We start from the raw sequence: 23,595 nt of genomic DNA, 5'->3' as shown, positions 1-23,595 counted from the left end.
TTGCCGACAAAGATCCATATAGTCAAAGCTATGGTTTTATCAGTAGTCACGTATGAATGTGAGAGTTGGACCATAAAGAAGGCTGAGTGCCAAAGAATTGATGCTTCTGAACTGTGGTGTTGGAGAAGACGCTTGAGAGTCTCTTGGACTGCAAGGAGATCCAACCAGTCCATCTTAAAGGAAATCAATCTTGAATATTCATTGGAGGGATTGATGCTGAAGCTGAAACTCCAATACTTTGGCCACCTGATGTGAAAAGCTGACTCATTAGAAACGACTCTGATGCTGGGAAAGACTGAAGGCAGGAGGAGAAGGGGATGACAAAGGAAGAGATGGTTGGATGGCATCACCAACTCCATGGATATAAGTTTGAGCAAGCTCTGGGAGATGGTGAGGGACAGGGAAGCCTGGCGTGCTGCAGTCCTTGGGGTCGCAAAGAGTTGGACGTGGCTGAACAACAACACAGGTTAATTATTAGAATTAATATTTATAACACATTAAACCAGGGCCTGGGATATAGTAAGTGTTATATTCATGTTTCTCAAATTTTAAAAATCTATTTTAAGTTTTTATGTTGTACAACTTCCAGTTTCTGGTCCAACACAAAGTCAGCTTAGAAATGTCATCCCTGCTCACACAATGAGAAGAAAGCTGAACAAACTAAGTCAATAACTTTTCTTAGATTTATCATAGAAGTGAGGTCACAGGATAAGCCACTGCCACAGAATTTGGCCAGGCAGCCAGGCAGATACAGAAAACCATAATTTACTAGAGCAGAAATTCACACAAATTAATAGAAACTACAGGAGACATGGGTTCGATTCCTGAGTTGGGTAGATCACCTGCAGAAGGAAATGCCAACCCACTACAGTATTCTTGTCTGGAGAATCCCATGGACAGAGGAGTCTGGTGGGCTATAGTCCATAGGGTCACAAAGAGTCAGATACGACTGATGCAACCAAGCAAGCATGCAAGCAGAGCCCAACAGATTGGGATTTTACCATAGCCTCACTAATCTTGGGAAAGAGAAGGACCCAACTTCATCCCTCCCAGCCTTATAGTATCACCTAAGGACTTGCAAAGGTCACGCTGGCTCGCTAAAAATCTGAGACCAAAATGTGAGATTATAGAATGCTCCTCTCCCACACACCTTACCAACACATCACAAAGCACTTATATACCTCAGTTCCTTTTATCCTACACATGATGTCTAATTTTCAACAAAAAATTACAAGGCATACTGAAAGACAAAAAGCACAGTTTGAAGAGACAGAGCAAACTGATCTCAATTATAGCAAGGATATCAGAAATGATCAATCTAGCAATTTAAAATAACTATCATTTATACTCTAGGGCTCAAGCAGAAAAAGTACACAACACACAGAACACAGGAGACAATCTAGATAATCTTGGGATTGGATGTGAATTTTTAGCTACAACACTACAGAAACAATCCACAAAATAAATTCTGATAAATTGCATTTTGTTAGAATTAAAAATTTCTCTGTGAAAGACATTATCAATGAGAAGACAAGCCAGACTGAGAGAAAATAATGCAAAAGACAAATATGCTGAAGTTCTGTTATCCAAAATATGCAAAGAACTCAACAATAAGGAAGTATAAGCAATGCAGATGTCCTTCAATAGGTGGATGGATAGACAAAATGTGGAACATCCTTACAACAGATTAATCAGTAATGAAAAGAAATGAACTATCAAGCCACAAAAAGACAAGGAAGAACGTGAAATGCATATTGCAAAGTGAAAGAAGTCAACCTGGAAAGGCTAAACTCTGTGTAATTCCAATCACATGATATTCTGGAAAAGGCAAAAAAAGAGTCAGTAAGAAGATCAGTTGTTGCCAGGGGTTAGGGGAGAAGGAAGGATGACTAGATGACTAGCAAAGCACAAATAACTTTTAGGGCAATAAAATTATTTTGTATGATATGGTAATAGTGGATACATGTCATTATCTGACTCTTTCTGACCCCATGGACTATATTCCATGGAATTCTCCAGGCCAGAATACTGCAGTGAGTAGCTGTTCCCTTCTCCAGGGGATCTTCCCAACCCAGGGATCGAACCCAGGTCTCCTGCATTGCAGGTGGATTCTCTACCAGCTGAGCCACCAGGGAAACCCAAGAATACTGGAGTGGGTAGCCTATCCTTTCTCCAGAGGATCTTCCTGACCCAGGAATCGAACCGGGGTCTCCTGCATTGCAGGCAGATTCTTTGACAGCTGAGCTACCAGGGAAGCCCAAACATGTCATTATACATTTGTCAAAACCCACAAAATGCACATTAAAAGTGAACTGTAAAATAAACTATGAACTTTTGGTGATACTGATGTAGATTCCTCATCTGTAATAAATATAGCACACTGATAGGGGATGTTAACAGTGAGGGAAGTTGTCTGTATACTCGGAGGGGAGGTATATAGGAACTCTGTATTTTCCTCTCAGTCTTGCTGTGCTCTTAGCAATGTCTAGTAAGTTTTTAAAACTTCATGATGTTAAAACATAGCTCAGGTTTAGATTGTGGTTTAAAGTTCTCCTGAGTAAAGAGCAAGTTGGAAATTATCCTAAGGAAGTCACAACTTTGCTGGCACCAATAGTACGAGGTCCAAAAAACCTCCGCTGTCTCTACCTCACTCCAGAAATCTGTAAACCCTCCACTAGCAGTGTCCTCTGGGGAGAGGGGAGTGGATGATGCCTGCAGGCACATTTTGCACAAAACAGACTGGGAATCCCAGGGCTATGCGCCAGAATCGGATGTACCTTTTTTCCCTAAGACATTTAGATCAGGACTTCTCTGACTTGAGTTCGTGTAGGAATCACTTAGAGAAGTTGTTAAAACAGACTGCAGGGCCTCTTCTGCAAAAACTCTGATTCAATGTCTGCAGTGGGGCCTGAGAATCTGGATTGTCAACTGGCACCCTGGTGATACTGATGCTAGTGGTCAGTGGGTCACATTCAGAAGTTACAAGAATCTTGATGGCTTTTAAAGATGAAATCTCCTCAGTAGAAGTTCTGGAATTTATATAGGATGAGCTTGGGACCAGCAATCTGGCTGAAAGGGAATAAGGAACTGCTCAGAAGGCTGCATCTACTTGGCAAATACACCACATTTACTTAGAATAAGAGCTTATTTGGATAGACTGGGGTGATGGAGACTATGAGAGGGAGACTAAGCAAACTAAAAGCCCGTGTTTTGTTTTGCTCTCAGAAAGTTTCAATGATTTTTTGATCCATTAAGACAGGGCATGTGCTATGTAGGTCACCACAGTCCCCATCACTTCCTAAGTCCCAAACTGACCAGCTTCACTCATTTATAACCTGCGAATCATTTGACTTTCCAAGTCCTATACTTAATGATCTATCAGACCCATTATAGTTTTAAAATTATGAGATATTATCTGTAGGCTTTCCTCCTGTACCCAGAGAAGAAGTTCCTACAAACATACAAAAAGAGCCTTTGCCATCCAATACTTTTAACTATGTGCTTGGATGAGATTGTTAGATAGCATCATTGACTCAATGAACATGAATTTGAGCAAACTCCAGGAGACAGTAGAGGACAGAGGAGCCTGGTGTGCTGCAGTCCATGGGACTGCAAAGAGTTGGACATGACTTGGAGACTTTCAAGTCATGCTGTTCAACAACAGCAACTTTCAACTATGTATCTTCACATTGCAATGAGAAATATCCAGGTAAAAATTGCTTTGTGAATACTATGACTTCCCATAACAATATAGCTTATGATGAACATAAGCATCGTCCTTTAAGAAAACTTGGTATATAAAACTAGAAACAGAAATTAATACATATGTGAATAAATAAGGCAAACTATAATAGTTTAGGGTGGCTAGATTTTGTTTAAAAATATAAGATGCCCAGTTACATTTGAATTTCAGATACACAACAAAGAATTTTTATTTTTCAGTATAAGTATGCCCTATGCAAATATTTGGAAAACAAATTGGACATGGGCTTCCCTGGTGGTTCAGATGGTAAAAAATCTGCCTGTAATGTGGAAAATCCAGGTTCGATCCCTGGGTCGGGATGATCCCATGGAGAATGGAATGGCCACCCACTCCAGTATTCTTGCCTGGAGAATTCCATGGACAGAGGAGCCTGGCAGGCTGTACAGTCCATGGGGTTGCAAAGAGTCAGACATGACTGAGAAACTAAACTTTCACTTTTCCCTTTTCATACTAAACAAACAAAAACCAAAAAAACTACTGTTTATTTGAAATTCAATTGTAACTTACCATTTTGTATTTTATCTGGCAATCTATGTTAGTTTTCTATTGCTGCTGTTAACAAATTATTACAAACGTAATGGCTCAAAGCAACATAAAATTTATTATCTTACAGTTTTGGAGGTAAGAAATCTAAAATATGTCCCCAAGGCCACTTTCATTTTGGAAAGGAGGCTCTAGAAGAAAATCCATTTTCTTGCCTATTCCAGCTTCTACTGGCTTACCCACATTCCTTGGTTTGCACACCCTCCTCAGTCTTTAAAGACAGAAGTATTTTCTTACAGATTTTTATCAATGAGTATGAATCTTCTTTTTGTAGAAGAGAGTAAGTCAAAGGACTTCAGTCACATGCCTGAGACAGAGCCATATGCCTAATTTGCTTTGGCCTAGGATCACCCACGTATTACAGTAGTCTGAGTGCCCTGAAAATCAAAAGGTCCCCTGCATCTCTTCCCCCTCATTTTGTTGTATTTATGACAAGCTGAAGACTTAATTCCTCTGAACATATAGAAGAGCTTAATAATAACAGGAGAGATAGATTCCTAGCATTGTGAATGATAAGAATGAAAGCAGAAACTCTTTCAATTATTCAATAGAAACCAGAACCAAACTTGATAAGCTCAAGGTTTTTATTTATTACATGAAGTAAAAAAATATGGAAGGAAAGTATATACTACATCTGACTTATTAGTGTTCAACTGCTGTTGTCTTAATCCATTCAAGCTTAATCCATGGGTGGCTTATAAACGACAGGAATTTATTTCTCATAGTTCAGGAGACTGGAAGCCTGAGATCAGTATGCCACCCTGATGGTTATGCCATCATCTCCTTCAAGTTGCAGACTTCTTGTAGTGTCCTCACATGGTGGAGCTTTGTGGGGCCTCTCTAATGAGGGCACTAACTTCATTCAGGAGGGCTCCACCCTCACCTCATCTCCCAAAGGCCCCACCTTCAACCACCATCAACTTTGGGGATTAGGATTTCAACATATGAATTTGGCAAGACACAAACATTCACACTATAGGAGCTGACAAGGCATAAAATCTTTTCAGATATTGATCATGTAGCTTCCTGTTTGAATCTTGAAAAACAGCAAAACAAGTATCTCTGATAAAATGTTTGAACACCAAAATTTCTTTAAATAAAGAAATAGTAAAATGTGTCAGAACAAGAAAAGATACTGCCTTTAACTCTTTCTGATCATAAAAGCTACTCACATGCCTTACAGAAGATGTGGGATATTCATAAAGAAAAAAATTCAAAAGGAAAAAAAAATTTTCCCCAAATCCCAGTATGTAGAAATAATCATCTTAAAATTTTGCATTATTTCTTTCCATGATAAGTTATAGAAAACCAATTTCTATATAGACAAATTGCATAGCAGATGTATTATATTATACAGTAAATAAAGTATAAGTTTTCATTTATTTTGTGATCTGCCCATTGATTTCTTTCACCAGATGTGCTATGAAATAGGCCTTTCATTCACTTCTTCACAAGGTACTCCACCAATCTCAGTGGGTGCTATAAAGGTTAATACAACATGGTTATCTTTATACACTTCTAATAGAAGCATATATGGTCAGTATTCTTTTGGACACATTTAACAAAAGACCAACTCAAATGTATTGACTCACCAACTGGGAAGTCCAAAAATTGGTACAAGCTACTTCTATGTAAAGGATCTCTCTCTCTTCTAGAGAACATCTTCAAACAGGTTCTCTCCATGGGATGGCAAGATGGCCCCTCACAGTTCTAGACCTTCATGATCCTTAGTGTTTATAATCCTAGAGAAGGAAAGACCTACCCTCTCTCAGAGTTCACATGCTCAAGACTGATGGAGGAACTTTTTTGGCCCAGCCTGGGTGTATAGTCAATGAGGAGAGAGGGATGGGGCTCCACAATTAGCAGGGCCTAATCACACCCATGCCTGCTATTAACAATAACACCAGAATCATGTAGGGTCAGGAAAAGGCATTTTACCAAGAAACAGAAGAATGCTGATCAGACAAAGCAACAGATGTCCAATAAAGAGGAGAGAAGTTCTATACTGAAAGATTTTGTTGAAAACCAGGTTATATTTAGACGGATCATCTAGGTCAAAATACTGACTCAAACTGATTCTTTTTAAGGAGCAGAATGTACAACATTATCTGAATCTCTTCTCAAATTACAAAAAAATTTCCCCCCTGAAAGCAAACAAATATTCCTTGGGCAGTTCAAAAATTTCTTACTAAAAACAAGGTTATGAAGTAAATATATTTTATGATGGTATGTAGATGGGAGTGGAAATGGATTATGCACCTTTGGATTAACCCCAATAAAAGGCAAATGCTGAAGTGCTAAAATTACAATCCTGAGATAGTAAAGAAGGAAGGAATGATGGAAATGATATAAAAGTGGAAGGTGCAAAGGGGAGAGGTAGGCGAGCACAGGCAAAGCAATCAAGCAGCAATCTCAGAATAGCGATCAGACATGGTGCATTGGGGCAGGTTCATGCAAAGCCTTGACAAATCAAAAAAGGAAGAAAACTAACAATTTGAATAGCTATTACATCAAAAAACATGTCAGAGGCTTTTATTCAGACCACTTAACACAAAGCAATTATTTCCAACCTAAAGACACAGAGGCTGAAGCTCAGAAGTATTATTTAATTCACCTAGAGTCCCTTTGATCTCAAGTTTATCTGAAGTCAAAGTCCATTCTTTTTCTACCACCAAGCTGTTTTCCAGGAAAGGACAGACTATTTCAATAAAGGCCTATATCCTTTCTGACAGGAAAGAGAAATTAACAAATGCCCACTAAAAGAACCCAAAGATTTAAATGATAAACTTAGTAGCTAGGAGTTCTGTTGCAAAGCTATAAACATGAATTGTGTTGTTAAAGAACTTAAGTGACCTATATCCTGCAATTGCCTTGCCCCTTTTAAAAAATCAGTCAGCTGTCTGAATGTGTAGATATAAGATCTGTTCAATTCCCTTCTTCACAATTTCTGTCTCCGGACAGTGTCAAGATCTTGCTTACCTCAGTCTTGGTTCACATGGGTCCTTCTTCTTGAAAGACTTTTCCTCTCCTGCAGATGATATTCTGGCTGATCCTTCTAATCATGAATGATTTACTTAACTCAGATGTCACCTCTACATAGTGACCTCTTCCAGCAGCTAGCCCTATTAAATAGACTCCTCAGATAACATTTAGTATGTGAAACTGTTTTATTTGTGTATGTTTTAATTGTTAATCTCCTCCAAAGAGAATATACAGTTTTTTAAGGGTCAGGAGTTTGTCCACCCTGCTTATGCCAGCTCTTGAATCATTCTTAGGACATAAGAAGCTCCACAAGTAATAGAAGTAATTATTGAGTACACCTATTACAAGAGGTATAAATTGAGACTATAATGTATCACTGTTAGGAAAACACACTTGAGAGGAGACAAAAGTGGAATGGAGCCTGTGTAGGAGTTACATTGCCTATTACTAAAGCAAATAAAACAATAATATGTGAATACTAGTGCCCAACACCAAGCCAGGCCCTGTTCTAAGCATTTGACATGTGCTAACCTGTTTTTCTCATAATCAATAAGTTTATCATTGCTATTTTGCAGATGAGTAAAAGTGAAATATATAGGCTACATTGGCGAACGTCACAGAACAATTAAAAGGCAGAGTCAGAATCTGGGCTCAGTGTGGAATTAATTCCTGCTTTTAACTACAGACAGTCCTGGACTACAATGGTTCCACTTTCAATTCTTCCATGGTTTGAAAGCAATATGTAGAAACCATACTTCCGAGTTTTGAGTTTTGATCTTTTCCCAGGCAATGGATATGCAGTCCGATACTTTATGGTTATGTTGGACACTGGTAGCAACCACAGCTCCGTTAGCCATCCAGGAGTCCACTGCAATGCAGGAAAACCTGGGTTTGATTCCTGGGTCAGGAAAATCCCCTGGAAAAGGAAATGGCAACCCACTCCAGTATTCCTGCCTGGGAAATCCCACAGACAGAGGAGTTTGGCTGGCTACTATCCATGGGGTCACAAGACTTGGACACGACTTAGTGACTACACCACCACCAAACAACTGATACAACCGTTCTGTACCCATACATCTATTCTGCTTTTCATATTCAGGACAATATCAGTAAATTACACGTAATATTTAACACCTTATTATAAAGTAGTCTTTGTGTTGGATGACTTTGCACAACTGTAGGCTAATGTAGGTGTTCTGAGCAAGTTTAAGGTAGGCTGGGCTAAGCCATGACATTCTTAGGTTAGGTGTATTAAAATATTTTTGAGTTAACATGACTTTATCTGCACATAACTCTACTCTAAGTGGAGGAAGATCTGTACTTTTTGATTCTGTCTCTCCCCAAAAGGCAAGTGGTTGGCAGACGGACACACTAAAAGTCCTCTACGCCTGCTACAAAAGGAGGTTAAGACCTTAAAATAACTGGGGAGACTGTAAGAAAACAAACAGCAAATTTTGTTTCAGTCACTGGTAGGTATAACACGATTAGTTACAAACTGCGAATATTCTCAATTCTTGTCAGCTTTTCAAGGCTTACGAGGTTACACCGTCAGCCGGTAATACCCTAATCACCATCTCAACTTTCTTCCTTCCCCTACTCTTCACTTACGGCGTTTCTCCAATTCCAGTGTTTCTCCAATGAATGTGCAGCAAACTCTGCCTCTGCAGCTTTTTAGTAGCCAAATCTCAACCTCCTCATCTGTAAGGTAGCAATAATACCTTCTAGTCTACTCCGCTAGAACTGAAGACCGAAGTGTAAAAGTGTGAGAGTGCTCTACTGATATTAATTTCTATCACTGGTGGTTTTGTCAGGGTCCTTTTCTCTCTTACTTTGTAATGAAAAAAAAAAAAAAAAAGATCTTTCCGTTTTTCTCTGAATTTCGCCTCCTTTTGCTTCTCCAGTTAGCAGGAAGAGTTCAGTCAGGACGGCGTAACTTCGCTTTGAGCCTGCGCACTAGCGACGCCCCGCAAGCCTCGGCTTTCCCAGCTTCAGGCACCGCGCTTTGATGACGTCAATCCTCTGCGCCGCGGTGCGAGCTGGGCGCGCGTGAAGAGGTTCGAGTTCGGTTTTCCCCGCGGATTCCAGTACTTGTTGGTCTCCTGATTCGACGGCATGAAGGAGACGCCGCTATCGAACTGCGAGCGCCGCTTTCTGCTCCGAGCCATTGAAGAGAAAAAGGTAAACTGGGAATTTAGCGCTGCGTCAGCGGTAGGGTTGCAGGCGGCTCGCAGCCTTCCGGCCTGGATGCTTGGACTTAGCTCTCGTAGGCCCGGGGAACCCCAGGAGGAGCCGCTGGTGCTCCCCCAAACCCCCAGTAATTATTTGGCTCAGGTGGGGTCTTTTCAAGGCTCGGGTCATGCCAGCGACTGTCAGTGCCCGGGCACCTAGTTTCCACTCTCCCATGTGGAGTAGTTAGTATCACACTTAACCTCTAAGTCCTTAGCCCGGGGCCTGCCTGCTGCTGCTGCTGCTAAGTCGCTTCAGTCGTGTCCGACTCTGTGCGACCCCGTGGACCGCAGCCCACCAGGCTCCTCCGTCCATGAGATTTTCCAGGCAAGAGTACTGGAGTGGGTCTCCATTGCCTTCTCCGTGGGGCCCGCCTAGCAAAGAGTAATAGATATTTGTATTAGGAATAAACGAATGAATGTTCTACTTACAGCGGCTGGATGGCAGACAAACCTATGATTATAGGAACATCAAGATTTCATTTGGAACAGATTATGGGTGCTGCATTGTGGAGCTTGGGAAAACAAGGTAACTGAATTCAAATTAGGCATAAGCTCAATAGGGAGAAATTTAAAAGAACTTTATTGACTCAGTTTACAAAGCAGATAAGAAGTCTGAACAGTACTTTGTTTAGCTGCCCCAAACAAGTATATTTTCTTTAATGTAGGACTTTAGTTTTATAACTACAGTTTACATTTTTAATCATGAATATATTTTCTGTCAACACGAGCCACACATGGTTCTGAGCTCTGTGAATCATATATACAGCCAGCAGTGATTGCACTGAATTTGTTCCTTACATTTGTTGTCATTGAGAAGAACCTACTTTCCTCCTTTTACTGAGTGACATGAGAATTTGATTTTTAATGTTCATTTGGAAATTGTGGAGATGTTGGTCAGTAATGTTGGTGAACTATGCCATATGAAAACTTAAGGTGTCCCAAGGTTGCATGTCCGATTGTATCACTAAATATTTGTGAAAAGAGGAGTAATTGTCCTTGATGCTTAGAAATCTGTGGAATAGTAAATATTGTAATAAGAGATGTTTTGGGGTATGCCAATATGTTTTATTTCTGTATATATTCTACTACTGTACTTTGTATGTAACTTCAACCATAGGGATATATTGTACTGAACATTTTAATTAACAGATTTGTACTTTATTTTTGTAGGGTTCTTGGACAGGTTTCCTGTGAACTTGTTTCTCCAAAACTCAATAGGGCAACAGAAGGTATTCTTTTTTTTAACCTTGAACTCTCTCAGATGGCTGCCCCAGCTTTTGAACCTGGCAGGTATTTAAATCTTTTTTTAAAAAACTGCTTTAACCAGAGGAAAGCCTAACAGGGATGAGCTATTGATTTAATGCCTGGTGTTACATTTCATGACATTAGCCCATTCCTGTTTTCACAGGCAGTCAGATCTCTTGGTGAAGTTGAATCGCCTCTTGGAAAGATGTCTAAGAAACTCGAAGTGTATAGACACTGAATCTCTCTGTGTTGTTGCTGGTGAAAAGGTGGGGAATATACCCCAAGTTCTTAATCTTGGGATAAATACTGTTGATTCGTGGATCTCTGTACCAGTAGTTTCATTCTCAGAGCTTCAGTTAATTCAGTTTTATTCTGGTTCACTTCAGATGTTACAGAGTGCTGTCTATAGAACTTTCTATAGAATCTCTCTTTGGAGGGACAGAAAACATTGGTGAAAATAACAGCTTAGATTTGTATACAGATTCCTTATTCAAAGAACTTGTGGTTTTTACATATTCTTATATCTCTTTCTTATGAGTTGATGGAAGCAGTTAATGCTATCCTTCTGTATGGATGAAGAACTAAAGAACTGATTAAGTCCTTCATTTGGATAAGTTCATTGACCTACACGGGCTTCATAGTGAGTCACTGGTAGTCTGACATTGGAAATATTACTGTCAACATACTGTGCTGCTTAATAGTATTAAAACTTTATTCTTGATTAGGGTATTTTAACCATCTTTTTGGCTTCAGAGAAGTCACTTAATCTTTCCACATTTCATACTTGAATATTATACTTCCTTTACTTGTAAGGTTATCATAAATATTGTCCAGGAACCTAAGTGTTGGAGTTTTTTGTTAGGAGAGAATAATACGTTAGTCTTGGGAGTTAGGGAAATCTTAGTACTAAACATAAGAGTGGTTCTGTTCAGTTGGAGTATATATTTTACTGTTGTCAAATGACTCATAGAAAGGTGAACTATTGATATTTCAGGTGTTGGTCTGGATTAAGATTTTTCTAAATATATTTTTACTGGTACACTGGAACGAATAAAGGCATGTTTTAACAGCAAGAGAAGAATTTGCACACAATGTTATCTTTCTTTGTAAATCTGTGCCTGTGACCATTTAGGATTTATTTTTGTTTTAAATTCACATTCAGGTTTGGCAAATACGCGTGGACCTGCATTTATTAAATCATGATGGAAATATTATCGATGCTGCCAGCATTGCTGCAATTGTAGCCTTATGTCACTTCCGAAGGCCTGATGTCTCTGTCCAAGGAGATGAAGTCACATTGGTAAGCTCCCATGGTGTGAGCCAGTTTCCTTCTTAAGAACGAATGATGTGCAGGACGACTTGTTTTTAATGAAGTTTTGTTGTAAATGGCAATTAGGTATGTTCTAAAATTTGCTCACAAGGCAAAAACTACATGTGCTCATAATCGCCCTTGAAATCTCTTAAATCTCCTATGCAGAAGTTTTGTCAATGGAAGTACACGCTATCTTGATGTTCTAGAATAGAACTAGATTGGATTGAGCATTTGATAGAGTGGCTGGCTTATCCTTAGGGGGTGTGTGAAAAATAAACAGTTCTCGGTATTTTCACAGGGAGATGCTTTTTCTTATTCTGTGGCAGAAGCCATCAGAAAAGCCTGGAAAGATTGTTGAAACGTATTGCTAGTCTCCATCCTCAGAGTAGGATGGGGATAGGATGTATGACTTTGTACTTCTAACAGCGTTCCCAGGTGATACTGATAGTGCTGGTATAAGGATCACATTTCGAAAACCATGGACTTTGACTATTTACATTGTCCTTTTTTGTGTGTACAGAGTATCTCAATTTCAGTTTATATAAATTACATGCTAGGATACTGAAAGTGCACTGTGGTGATAGTTTGATTTTTGAAGTTACAAAAGGAAACATCAGATGCCCAGATTCTCTTAAGCTGTCATTCATGATGCTATTTTTAGGAATTAAGTTGGAACAGACTCTTGAAGGACAGAGATGTAGACAAAGTTTTGTTAACAATGGAGATGTTCCTTTAGGGAAGGGAGTTGGTATAAGGAAGTAAAAAAGAAAGTATAGTATGATTAGTAGGCAAAAAAGACACCGATTAAAAAATACTGTACAGGACTTCCCTGGTGGCTGGGTGGTAAAGAATCTGCCTGCCGATGCAGGAGACACAGGGTTCGATCCCTGATCCAGGAAGATCTCAACAGGCCATGGAGCACCTGAGCCACCATGCCACAAATACTGAGCCAGAACTCTGGAGCCGATAAGCTGCAGCTATTGAGCCCACGTGCTGCAGCTGCTGAAGCTTGCTTGCCTGGAACCTGTGCTGTGCAGCAAGAGAAGCCGCCACAGCAAGAAGCCCGTGCAACTAGAGAGTAACCCCTGAAAAGCCCACGCGGCAACAAAGACCCAGCACAGCCACAACTAAGTAAATTAATTATTCATTAAAAAAAGATACTCAACAGATATTGATGGTGGTACAGCCATGTTGGAAGACTTTGGCAGTTTCTTAAAAAGTTAAGTGTAAACTTAATACAGTCCACCAATTCTATCCCTAAGAGTGTACTCAAAGAGAATGAAAGTATACATTCACTCAAAGACTTCTATGTGAATGTTCATAGCAGCATTGTTTGCTATGCCAAAAACTGGAAACTCTCCAAATGTTCATCAACTAGTGAATGGAAAAGCAAAGTGTGGTATATCTACACAGTGGAATATTATCTCACAGCAAAAAGGACCAAGCTGCTGAAGTCATGTATACTTCAAGGTAGATGAAACAGGTTCAGTTGAAAGGAGGTAGATGCAGGAGATGGAAAATTGATTCCACTTACATGAAATGCACAGAAAAGGCAGATTTCTAGAGACAAAGTAAATCAGTGGTTGCTTTGAGCTGGGAGTGAGAGTGATCAACCTCAGACATGTTAAAGGGATTTGAGGTGAGTAATGAGAATGTTTAAAAAAAACACTGGATTGTGGTGATAATTACACAACTATGATGTCGAAGCTGAAGCTCCAATACTTTGGCCACCTGATGCTAGAACTGACTCATTGGAAAAGACCCTGATGCTGGGAAAGATGGAAGGCGAGAGGGGAAGGGGATGACAGAGGATGAGATGGTTGGATGGCATCACCGACTCAATGGACATGAGTTTGGGTAAACTCTGTGAGTTGGTGATGGACAGGGAGGCCTGGCATGCTGCAGTCTCTGGGGTCACAAAGAGTCGGACACAAATGAGCAACTGAACTGATATATTTACTAGAAAGTGGATTATTTACAAACAATTAGTGGACTTTATGGTGTGTAAATTATACCTCAATAAACCTTTTGGACAAATACATAAAGTTATAAGGAAGGTGAATGGCAAAGTCAAACAGGTAATTGCAAAAGAAGTTATTTAGATACTCAAGATTAAAGGGATTTCATCTTTTACCTTAATATTTGATGTACAAGATGATTTTTTTGTATGTATATAACTTAGTGACTGTAATTATTGAAACTTATTTTCAAACAGTATACACTTGAAGAACGTGATCCTGTACCATTAAGCATCCATCACATGCCCATTTGTGTCAGTTTTGCCTTTTTCCAACAAGGGTAAGTCTCATCCTCGTCATGGCCAAAATTATTAATGAAGCTAGAAATTTTTTGTTCCACTCAGATGTGCCATAGGCAAATGAACAAATCCTTCCTTTAATACTAAAGTACTTTATAGTTCTTTTCTTTCTTTGTAAGAGTGTTAGTTGACGAATGCTCATTACTGAGAGTTTCCTCAATAGAAGTGATAAACTCTCCTCTAACGAAGAGACTTCACATTTTTCTTTTCATGGCATACTTAGAAATTTATGGGTTTACTACACCATGTTAGTGTATCTTCCCTAGATACAGATATTAGGCTCTAATTTTGGAGTGTGGGTGAGACTTACTGTGGATTAATGGAAGAAGACTTTGGAGTATATTTGAGGAGCATATTAGATGCAATAATTATAGGATAAGAACAGGTCACGAGGGGAAATGGTTCACAGATGGGTAAAAATCTAGGTTCCTTCAGCTCTCCAGCAGTTTCTTCACAACTCACTGCTAATTCCTCCTACAACAGAAAACCTGAAATCTTAGGTCCTTTAAGTGATGCTTAGGTGCCTTTAAATGAAAACTTAATTTAGAAACAAAAGTATAAATATTTTAGCAATTTTATAACTGAAAATTGGAGAAAAGCTTTCATCTTTCAGTCATTGAATTTTATTAGAGGGAAATAGCACTGTCCGGTAGAATTACTACATAAGCCATATGTGTAATTTTAGTAGCCACATTAAAAGGGTAAAAAGAAACAGGTAGAATTAATTTTGATATAGTTTATTTTACATAGTATATCTAACATATTATTTTAATATGTAATCAGTATCTTAAAAATTATTCCTGAGATATTTTGCATTTTTTTAATGAGCCATAAGCAGAACCTGGAAGAATTTCAAAGTACAGAATATTAAGGAAGCTTTAAAATTAACCAAATCAGTGTTTTAATAATTCTGTTGTCTCTTCACGTTAAAGTGACCCAAATTCATAGGCTCAGACCTGCATACACTCTCTTCACTTTATTATAATGCTGTCTTTTAAAAATGGTGTGATTAGATTGGTACTTCTCTGTCCATCGGATTTTCCAGGCATCAATACTGAAGTGAGTTGCCATTTCCTTCTCCAGGTGATCTTCCTGACCCAGGGATTGAACCCGTGCCCCCTGCATTGGCAGGAGGAGTGGATTAGTGGTAAAGAATGTGCCTGCAGTGCAGGAGATGTGGGTTCAGTCCCTGGGTCGAGAAGATTCCCCTGAAGTAGGAAATGGCAACCCACTCCAGTACTCTTGCCTGGGAAATCCCATGAACAGAGGAGCTGGGTGGGCTACAGCTCATGTCAGACATGACTTGGGTGAACAATAACAAATCTTTTTAAAATGTCCGTTATCTTAAAATTGACACAGAATGGGAGAAATAGTAGCAAGCCTGACAAATGATTAATTTCCAGAATTTACAAGTGGCTCATTCAGCTCAGTGGAGAAGGCAATGTCTCCCCACTCCAGTATTCTTGCCTGGAAAATCCCATGGACGGAGGAGCCTGGTGGGCTGCAGTCCACGGGGTCTCGAAGAGTCAGACACGACTGAGCGACTTCACTTTCACTTTTCACTTGCATGCATTGGAGAAGGAAATGGCAACCCACTCCAGTGTTCTTGCCTGGAGAATCCCAGGGACGGAGGAGCCTGGTGGGCTGCCGTCTATGGGGTCGCACAGAGTCGGATACAACTGAAGTGACTTAGCAGCAGCAGCAGCATTCAGCTAAATACCAGAAAAACAAACAACCCAATCAAAACATCAGCAGAAAATCTAACCAGACGTTTCTCCAAAGAAGACATACACATGGCATGTAAACACATAAAAAGATGCTCAGCATTGCTCATTACTGTACACACAGTGTATAAACCCATGGAAGGATGCTCAGCATCGCTCATTACTGTACACACAGTGTATAAACCCATGGAAGGATGCTCAGCATCGCTCATTACACACAGTGTATGAACCCATGGAAGGATGCTCAGCATCGCTCATTACTGTACACACAGTGTATAAACCCATGGAAGGATGCTCAGCATCGCTCATTACTGTACACACAGTGTATAAACCCATGGAAGGATGCTCAGCATTGCTCATTACTGTACACACAGTGTATAAACCCATGGAAGGATGCTCAGCATCGCTCATTACTCGAGAAATGCAAATTAGAGCTACAATGAGGTATCACCTCACACCAGTCAGAATGGCCATCATCAAAAAATCTAAAGATAATAAATACTGGAAAAGGTATGGAGAAAAGGGAACCCTTTTGCACTGTTGGTGGGAATGCAAATTGATACAACTACTGTAGTATGGAATTTCCTTAAAAAATGAGAACTAAAACCACCACATAACCCAGCAGTCCCACTACTGGGCGTGTATATATATATGTATACCCTAAGAAAACTCTTAACTGAAAAAGACGGTATATATTCTTGTGTCACCAGAGCACTGTTTGCAGTCGCTGGGACAGGGAAGCAGCGTGGACGGTTATTGACAGATGAACGGATAGAGAGGCTGTGGTACATATACACAATGGAATATTAGTCATAAGAAGGAAAAGCATTTAACTCAGTTCTAAAGAGGTGGATGAACCTAGAGCCTATTACACAGGGTGAACTAAGTCAGAAGGAGAAAGACAAATGTCATATACTAACACATACATATGGAATCTAGAAAGGTGGCACTGATGAACCTGTCTGCAGGGCAGCAGTGGAGATGCAGACACAGAGAGCAGGCTTGTGGACACAGGGAAGGAGAGGGGGAACAAGTTGAGAGTGGCTTTGAAACACATACATAACCATATGTAAAATTAGAATGCCAGTGGGCACTTGCTGTAGGACCCAGGAGCTCAGACCTGGTGCTCCGTGACAGTCTTGAGGGGAGGGGAGGGGTGGGAGGTGGGAGGGAGGGGACAGAGGTATACCTGTGGCCGAAGAATTGATGCTTTTGAGCTGTGGTATTGAAGACTCTTGAGAGTCCCTTGGACTGCAAGGAGACCCAACCAGTCCATCCTAAAGGAGATCAGTCCTGGGTGTTCATTGGAAGGACTGATGCTGAAGCTGAAACTCCAGTACTTTGGCCACCTCATGTGAAGAGCTGACTCATTGGAAAAGACCCTTATGCTGGGAGGGATTGGGGGCAGGAGGAGAAGGCGGCGACGGAGGATGAGATGGCTGGATGGCATCACTGACTCGATGGGCATGGGTTTGGGTAGACTCTGGGAGTTGGTGATGGACAGGGAGGCCTGGCGTGCTTCGATTCATGGGGTCACAAAGAGTCGGACACAGCTGAGCAACTGAACTGAACTGAACTGATGGGTGATACATGGTGATATATGGGAGAAACCAACACAGTATTATAAAGCAGTTATCCAATTTAAAAAAATTGACAGGCACTCAGTATCACATTTGTTCAGGTACACTTAACATTCATTTCAGAACATATTTATTGGTGGATCCCAGTGAACGAGAAGAACGTGTAATGGATGGCTTGCTGGTGATTGCCATGAATAAGCATCGAGAGATTTGTACCATCCAGTCCAGTGGTGGGATAATGCTGCTAAAAGATCAAGTCAGTATTTTGATTAATGTTCCATTAAGAATAGGTCTATTATTTTTAGAAGCTTTTTCTTGATTTTTGCCTAAAATCCAACAGGTATTTTCTGTGATTCTAGACTGTTAGACTCTGGTTTCATGACTGTCCTGATGGTCTGTTGATGTGTGGCTACACGGGGTTCTTCCTCCCTTCCTCCCCTGGGTGGCGCTCCACAGTCTAATCCCTCTACATAGAGGAATACTCTTCCTCCCAGTGAGGAAAGGGGTTTATATTTTTATAAAGTGCCGTAAAGTAGATTTAGGTAAAAATTTTACTTTTGAGATTTGGGTACAGTGGGCAGAAATTCTCAAATCCAGCTGCATATAAGGTTCATGTCAGGGCTTTTAGAAAATAGATTGCCACACAGAGCATGATGCAGCTGGTTAGGAGAACAAAGGCTACTTGGTTGGAATTCCAGCTCTGCCTTATACTAACTGACCTTCAGCAGATTATTTCATCTTTTTGTGCTTCAGTCTCTATCTGTAAAATAGGAAGTAATCTTAATGTCAGCACCTTCTTGTTAGGAGAATGTAAGGATCAATATGGATACTTTGGGCTGTATGGCATAAATTAAGTATACAGTAAGTGTTATTTCCAGAGATCCTGATCCACTGGTTCCTGAGGCCTGGGAATCTGCTTTATAAAAACTTCTGAGGGGACACTTTGCAGCTCTGTCTTGAGCAGAGATAGTGATCACTCACAGAAAGGAAGTGAGTGTATCTGTGGCCTTTTCAGCGGTATCTTATCTTGTCATAAAAAATTTTCGGGTCAGTTACCTTAATTAAAAGTCTCTTATATCTTGTCTTAATTTGTATTTTTATATTTTATTATTTTCTAATTTAAAAAAAGTAAGGCTTAAATTGCAAAGGTAGAAACACTAATCTTATGTTTTTAGTTTTGCTAAAGAAAACTCTTTGATTTGTTGTCTTTTTTTTTGAGGTTTTGAGATGTAGTAAAATAGCTGGTGTGAAAGTAGCGGAAATTACAGAGCTAATACAAAAAGCTTTGGAGAACGACCAGAAAGTTAGGTAAGTTTAATTTTTTTTAGAATTGAATGGTCTTGTTATAAATTTTTCTGTTAATGACTTTTCTCGCACAAGCATAACCATATAATTTTTACACTCAAATCTTTCCTTATGTAATAATCGCAGTTGAATATACTACTTAATGTTTTTGAAAGTTGATCAAACTGTTTATTGTATTGCATTCCATTTAAGCATAATCTGTACTGAAAAGCCACACAGTGATTTTCTTTTAAAAAAAATTAACATTTTCTTAGAAAAAAGAGAATCTGGTAACTTATATTAACAGAACACAAGCTGGGGTTGATCCCCATCTCTTCTTACTCTGTGACATTAAGTGATGGCTATGTCTTGGCACTTCAGTGTCTGCTGTGGCCTGCGAGGTTACTGCCTACCTGGTGGGGCTGGTTTGAGGATTGGAGAATAGTATACCTCAAGCACATAGCACGTGCTTGATACGTGGTTTAATAAATGGTTAATTATAGTAGCTTTCTGTTATCTCACTTGATAGGCCAAATAAATGGGTGAGATTAAGTTAGTCAAATAATTTCTCATCCAATGTCTCATCTATCAAAATGATAAAATAGTTAACTTTTTTTTCCTTCCTGTCTTCTCTTCCATCTCATTCTCCCTTTCCCTCCCCACTCCCTAAAAAAATCCACATAGGAAAGAAGGTGGAAAGTTTGGCTTTGCAGAGTCTATGGCAAATCAAAGGATTACAGCATTTAAAATGGAAAAGGCCCCTGTTGATACCTCCGATGTAGAAGAGAAAGCAGAAGAAATCATTTCTGAAGCTGAACCTCCTTCAGAAGTGTATCTTTACTGGGTGATTTTTTTTTTTTTTTCCAGTAAAAACGATTTATAATACTTGTGGCATGATTAGGGCTGTGTGAAGTGCGTGCATACTGAAATTTGTTTTCTGAAAACAGTTAGAAAAAACCATTTACAAAACAAGATAGTGATGAGGTAAATTGATGGTGTAACATCTGCCTTCTCTTCAACTATCCTCAGAAATCAGAAAATTTTATATTTTAACAACTTACAGTGTTTCATTTTCCTTTGGAAAAATTCTTGAATCTCAGTGACATAGTCAAACATTTTACATTGTTCTTAAAATTGACTCATTCACCAAATTTATTACTACAACTGAAATGTTCCAAGCCAGTGTGTGTCTTAATATTTGTCACCCATTCTATCCATAAAATCTTCACCTGAGTTACACATTTTTTTCTTCATTATTCAGCCATCCATAGTGTAGTCGTTAATAATTTTTTTTTTCTAAGAATTTGAGGTGAACTTCAGACTTAACAGAAGAGAACTTTCATTCTAATTGTTTTCAAAACTGCATCAAATAGCAGTATATTTGTTATTCAGTTTTCTTAACTTGCTAAGTGTTTCTAAACCTGTGCTGTGGACTCCTGGAACCGCCCAAATTGGAGAGGGAATTGAAAACTCCTGGGGTCGTCTTGAAGACTCTGAGAAGGAAGACGAGGATGAAGGTGGCAGTGATGAAGCTGTCATTCTTGATGGTGTAAAGATGGACCCAGGTGTAGAAGTCTCTAATATTGGAAGCCAAGGTATGTGACACTTTATGGCTATATGTAATGTGTGTGTGTATATATATTTCTCTCTTAGGAATCTTACGTCAGCAGTTACTTATTTAGAGGGATTAAATGTTAATTTAAACTGTTGAGGCTTACTGCAATATTAACTTCCAGTTCTTTTCTGAGAATTTACTTATCTTTGTAAGTATTCTTTGATATGTGAGGAGAGTGGCATAAGTTTTTTTTTTATTATTATTATATATCCAGGCCAGTTTTAAAAGGATAAATTTCTTAAACCTCATTCGTGCATGCTGTTTTTCCTTTGTATAGTTTTTAGTGCATGCTCAGTTGCCAAGTTGTCTCTGACTCTTAACGACCCCATGGACGATAGCCCGCCAGGCTCTGTCTGTGGGATTTCCCAGGCAAGAATACTGCAGCGGGTTGCCATTTCCTCTTTCAGGCAGTTTTCCCATCCCAGGGATCAAACCCGTCTCCTGCATTGGCAGGCAGATTCTTTACACCACTGAGCCACTTGGGAAGCCTCAAATATAAAAAGGAAGTATCATAACATGTATTAGAAGAGTACTGTCCATACAGCCTTCTGCAGTGTTAGGAATGTTCCGTCTACACTGTCCGGCACAGTAGCCCCTAAGCCAGTGTTGAGCAGTGAAATGCGGCTTGTGTAACTGAATGCTGGATTTTAATTGATGTAGTTAAGTAGCCGCATACAGCTCAGTCAAGCTGTATGAGAACCCACAGCATCCTAAATGTGCATGAACAGTAGTAGTCCTAGATGTTCCTGACATCCTGCAAGCAACACAACTATAGAAATGGTTCTCACTTGTGGATATTTTAAGGACAGTTAAATTCTATCATGAATTATTTATGTAGACATAAAGTAGGTTGATAGAAAACTAAAGGATAGTTACTAAATCTCAGTTACTGACTGAGAAAACAGTTGCACATACCTGCCTTCCTTTAAGGAAGATTATTGCCTATAAATATTACTGAGAACCTACTGGGGTTTTTTTTGTAAGGCAAAAAAAAAAAAAAAAAAAAATCCCCATTGATTGAGACCCTTACTCAGCTTGATACTTTTTTTTTTTTTTGTAAACTATATATGCCTCTCTCTCTATATATAGGTGGCCTGCCTGCCAAAGCAGGAGACCTAAGAGACGTGGGTTTGATCCCTGGGTGGGGAAGATCCGCTGGAGGAGGAAGTAGCAACCCACTCGTTTTCTTGCTTGGAGAATCCCACGGGCAGAGGAGCCTACAAGTCTGTAGGGTCGCAAAGAGTCAGACACGACCGACACAACTTAGCACACACATACAAACAAAGGAAGGAATGGAAAACTCTTATGTGGATCGGAAATGGATTTATCGGAAATGGATTCTTCATGTGCTGTTTTTTGGAATTTATTTATTTATTTTTATTTTCCATTTATTTTTATTAGTTGGAGGCTAATTACTTTACAATATTGTAGTGGTTTTTGCCATACATTGACATGAATCAGCCATGGATTTACATGTGTTCCCCATCCTGAATCCCCCTCCCACCTCCCTCTCTACCCCATCCCTCTGGGTCTTCCCAGTGCACCAGCCCCAAGCACTTGTCTCATGCATCCAACCTGGGCTGGCGATCTGTTTCACATTTGATAATATACATGTTTCAATGCTGTTCTCTCAGATCATCCCACCCTCACCTTCTCCCACAGAGTCCAAGAGTCTGTTCTGTACATCTGTGTCTCTTTTTCTGTTTTGCATATTGGGTTATCATTACCATCTTTCTAAATTCCATATATATGCGTTAGTATACTGTATTGGTGTTTATCTTTCTGGCTTACTTCACTCTGTATAATGGGCTCCAGTTTCATCCATCTCATTAGAACTGATTCAAATGAATTCTTTTTAATGGCTGAGTAATATTCCATGGTTTCTGTGTACCACAGCTTCCTTATCCATTCGTCTGCTGATGGGCATCTAGGTTGCTTCCATGTCCTGGCTGTTTTTTGGAATTTAAATTGACAGTTTCTGGAGGAGTTTGGCAAAAATCTTTTGGAAAGCACAAGGACTTCAGTTGGCATATTAACTTGTTTCCAGATTAGTTCTATAAAAGATGGACTGTATCTATAAAATATATAGATTTCCCCCCCTAACTTTTCTGTGAAAGCAGCACACATGGTTTTTCAGAGCTCCAAGGAAGGGACTCAGGGAAGGGAAGAACCAAACAGATCTGTGAGCCTTCAGCCAAATGCCACCTGGGCCTCTTCTATCTGAAATCTGATTCTTCTAACATTTTCTTAAAGATGCCCCTATAGTGCTCTCGGACAGTGAAGAAGAAGAAATGATCATTTTAGAACCAGATAAGAATCCAAAGAAAATAAGGTAACAATTTTCTGATTTATTTCAAATATGTACTCAAGACTCTTTAGAGGCTTTATTGTCATCTTACCCACCTCTAAACAGACACCTTTTTCATTAGCAATTCAGATGTTCTTTCTATGGTTTCTCTATACAACTGCATGGGTGCCTTAAGGTTACAGTATTCTGCCATAGTTGGCAAACATCCAGCCTGCTGGAAAAAGTGAAGTTTGGATCACCAAAGTAGGGGGCAGTGTAGGAAGTAAAGTTGGCAAACCATTTTTGGAATCAGCTCATAGTACTAATACTGTTGAGACGTTAATTTACTTTGTTCACAGAACACAGGCCATCAGTGCAACACAAGTGAAAGCAGCAAGTAAAAAGCCAGTGAAGAAGAGAAAAAAGAAGAGAGCGGCCAATTAAAGCTCACATAGTTGTGTATTTGTGTATATAACTATTAAAAAGGTATTTATTCAGTGCTAACAACCTTGAGTATTTTATTCACAAATCCATCATAAAATCTACTTTATACAGTTTTTTACATTACGCTTTAAAATAAATGTTTGGAGAACTCTACAGGTTTTAAATAACATTTTGGTAGGTCAGGTGTACAAATGAAAAAGCTGATGAATGAAAAAGTATTTTCATAGTGTGTACACAGGCCTAAAAGAGTCTCAGATTATTCCCAAGTCAC

At 39.4% G+C, this 23,595-nt stretch overlaps 1 protein-coding gene and 1 long non-coding RNA gene across 2 annotated transcripts in view; one reads left to right on the top strand and one right to left on the bottom strand.

Moving 5' to 3' along the window:
- The window catches only part of LOC122422116, a 52,566-nt gene extending 44,350 nt beyond the window's left edge, over positions 1 to 8,216 (bottom strand). Inside the window, exon 1 of the long non-coding RNA XR_006263733.1 lies at positions 7,286 to 8,216. This is a non-coding gene — a long non-coding RNA (uncharacterized LOC122422116). The remainder of the gene's footprint in view (positions 1 to 7,285) is intronic.
- A 1,079-nt stretch (positions 8,217 to 9,295) lies between these two features.
- Positions 9,296 to 23,384, top strand: EXOSC9 (exosome component 9). The gene is made up of 12 exons (XM_043438374.1): positions 9,296 to 9,466; positions 9,948 to 10,042; positions 10,687 to 10,806; positions 10,925 to 11,027; positions 11,924 to 12,061; positions 14,289 to 14,371; positions 17,818 to 17,950; positions 18,914 to 19,002; positions 19,663 to 19,809; positions 20,389 to 20,573; positions 22,847 to 22,925; positions 23,240 to 23,384. The coding sequence occupies exons 1-12, from the start codon at positions 9,401 to 9,403 to the stop codon at positions 23,322 to 23,324; spliced, it is 1,323 nt and encodes a 440-aa protein (XP_043294309.1). The 5' UTR covers positions 9,296 to 9,400; the 3' UTR covers positions 23,325 to 23,384.
- The last annotated feature ends 211 nt before the right edge of the window (positions 23,385 to 23,595 follow it).

Source organism: Cervus canadensis, chromosome 19, assembly GCF_019320065.1.
Source record: "Cervus canadensis isolate Bull #8, Minnesota chromosome 19, ASM1932006v1, whole genome shotgun sequence".
Classification (NCBI taxonomy): Eukaryota; Metazoa; Chordata; class Mammalia; order Artiodactyla; family Cervidae; genus Cervus; species Cervus canadensis.
The sequence above is the reverse complement of the archived record's forward strand: the minus strand, read 5'-3'. Positions and strand labels throughout refer to the sequence as shown.

Coding starts and splice junctions, on each gene's coding strand:
- EXOSC9 (XM_043438374.1), top strand. CDS start 9,401: ATGAAGGAGACGCCGCTATCGAACTGCGAGCGCCGCTTTCTGCTCCGA. Junction 17,951..18,913: donor TAATGCTGCTAAAAGATCAA/GTCAGTATTTTG, acceptor TTTTTTTTTGAG/GTTTTGAGATGTAGTAAAAT. Junction 22,926..23,239: donor AAGAATCCAAAGAAAATAAG/GTAACAATTTTC, acceptor CTTTGTTCACAG/AACACAGGCCATCAGTGCAA.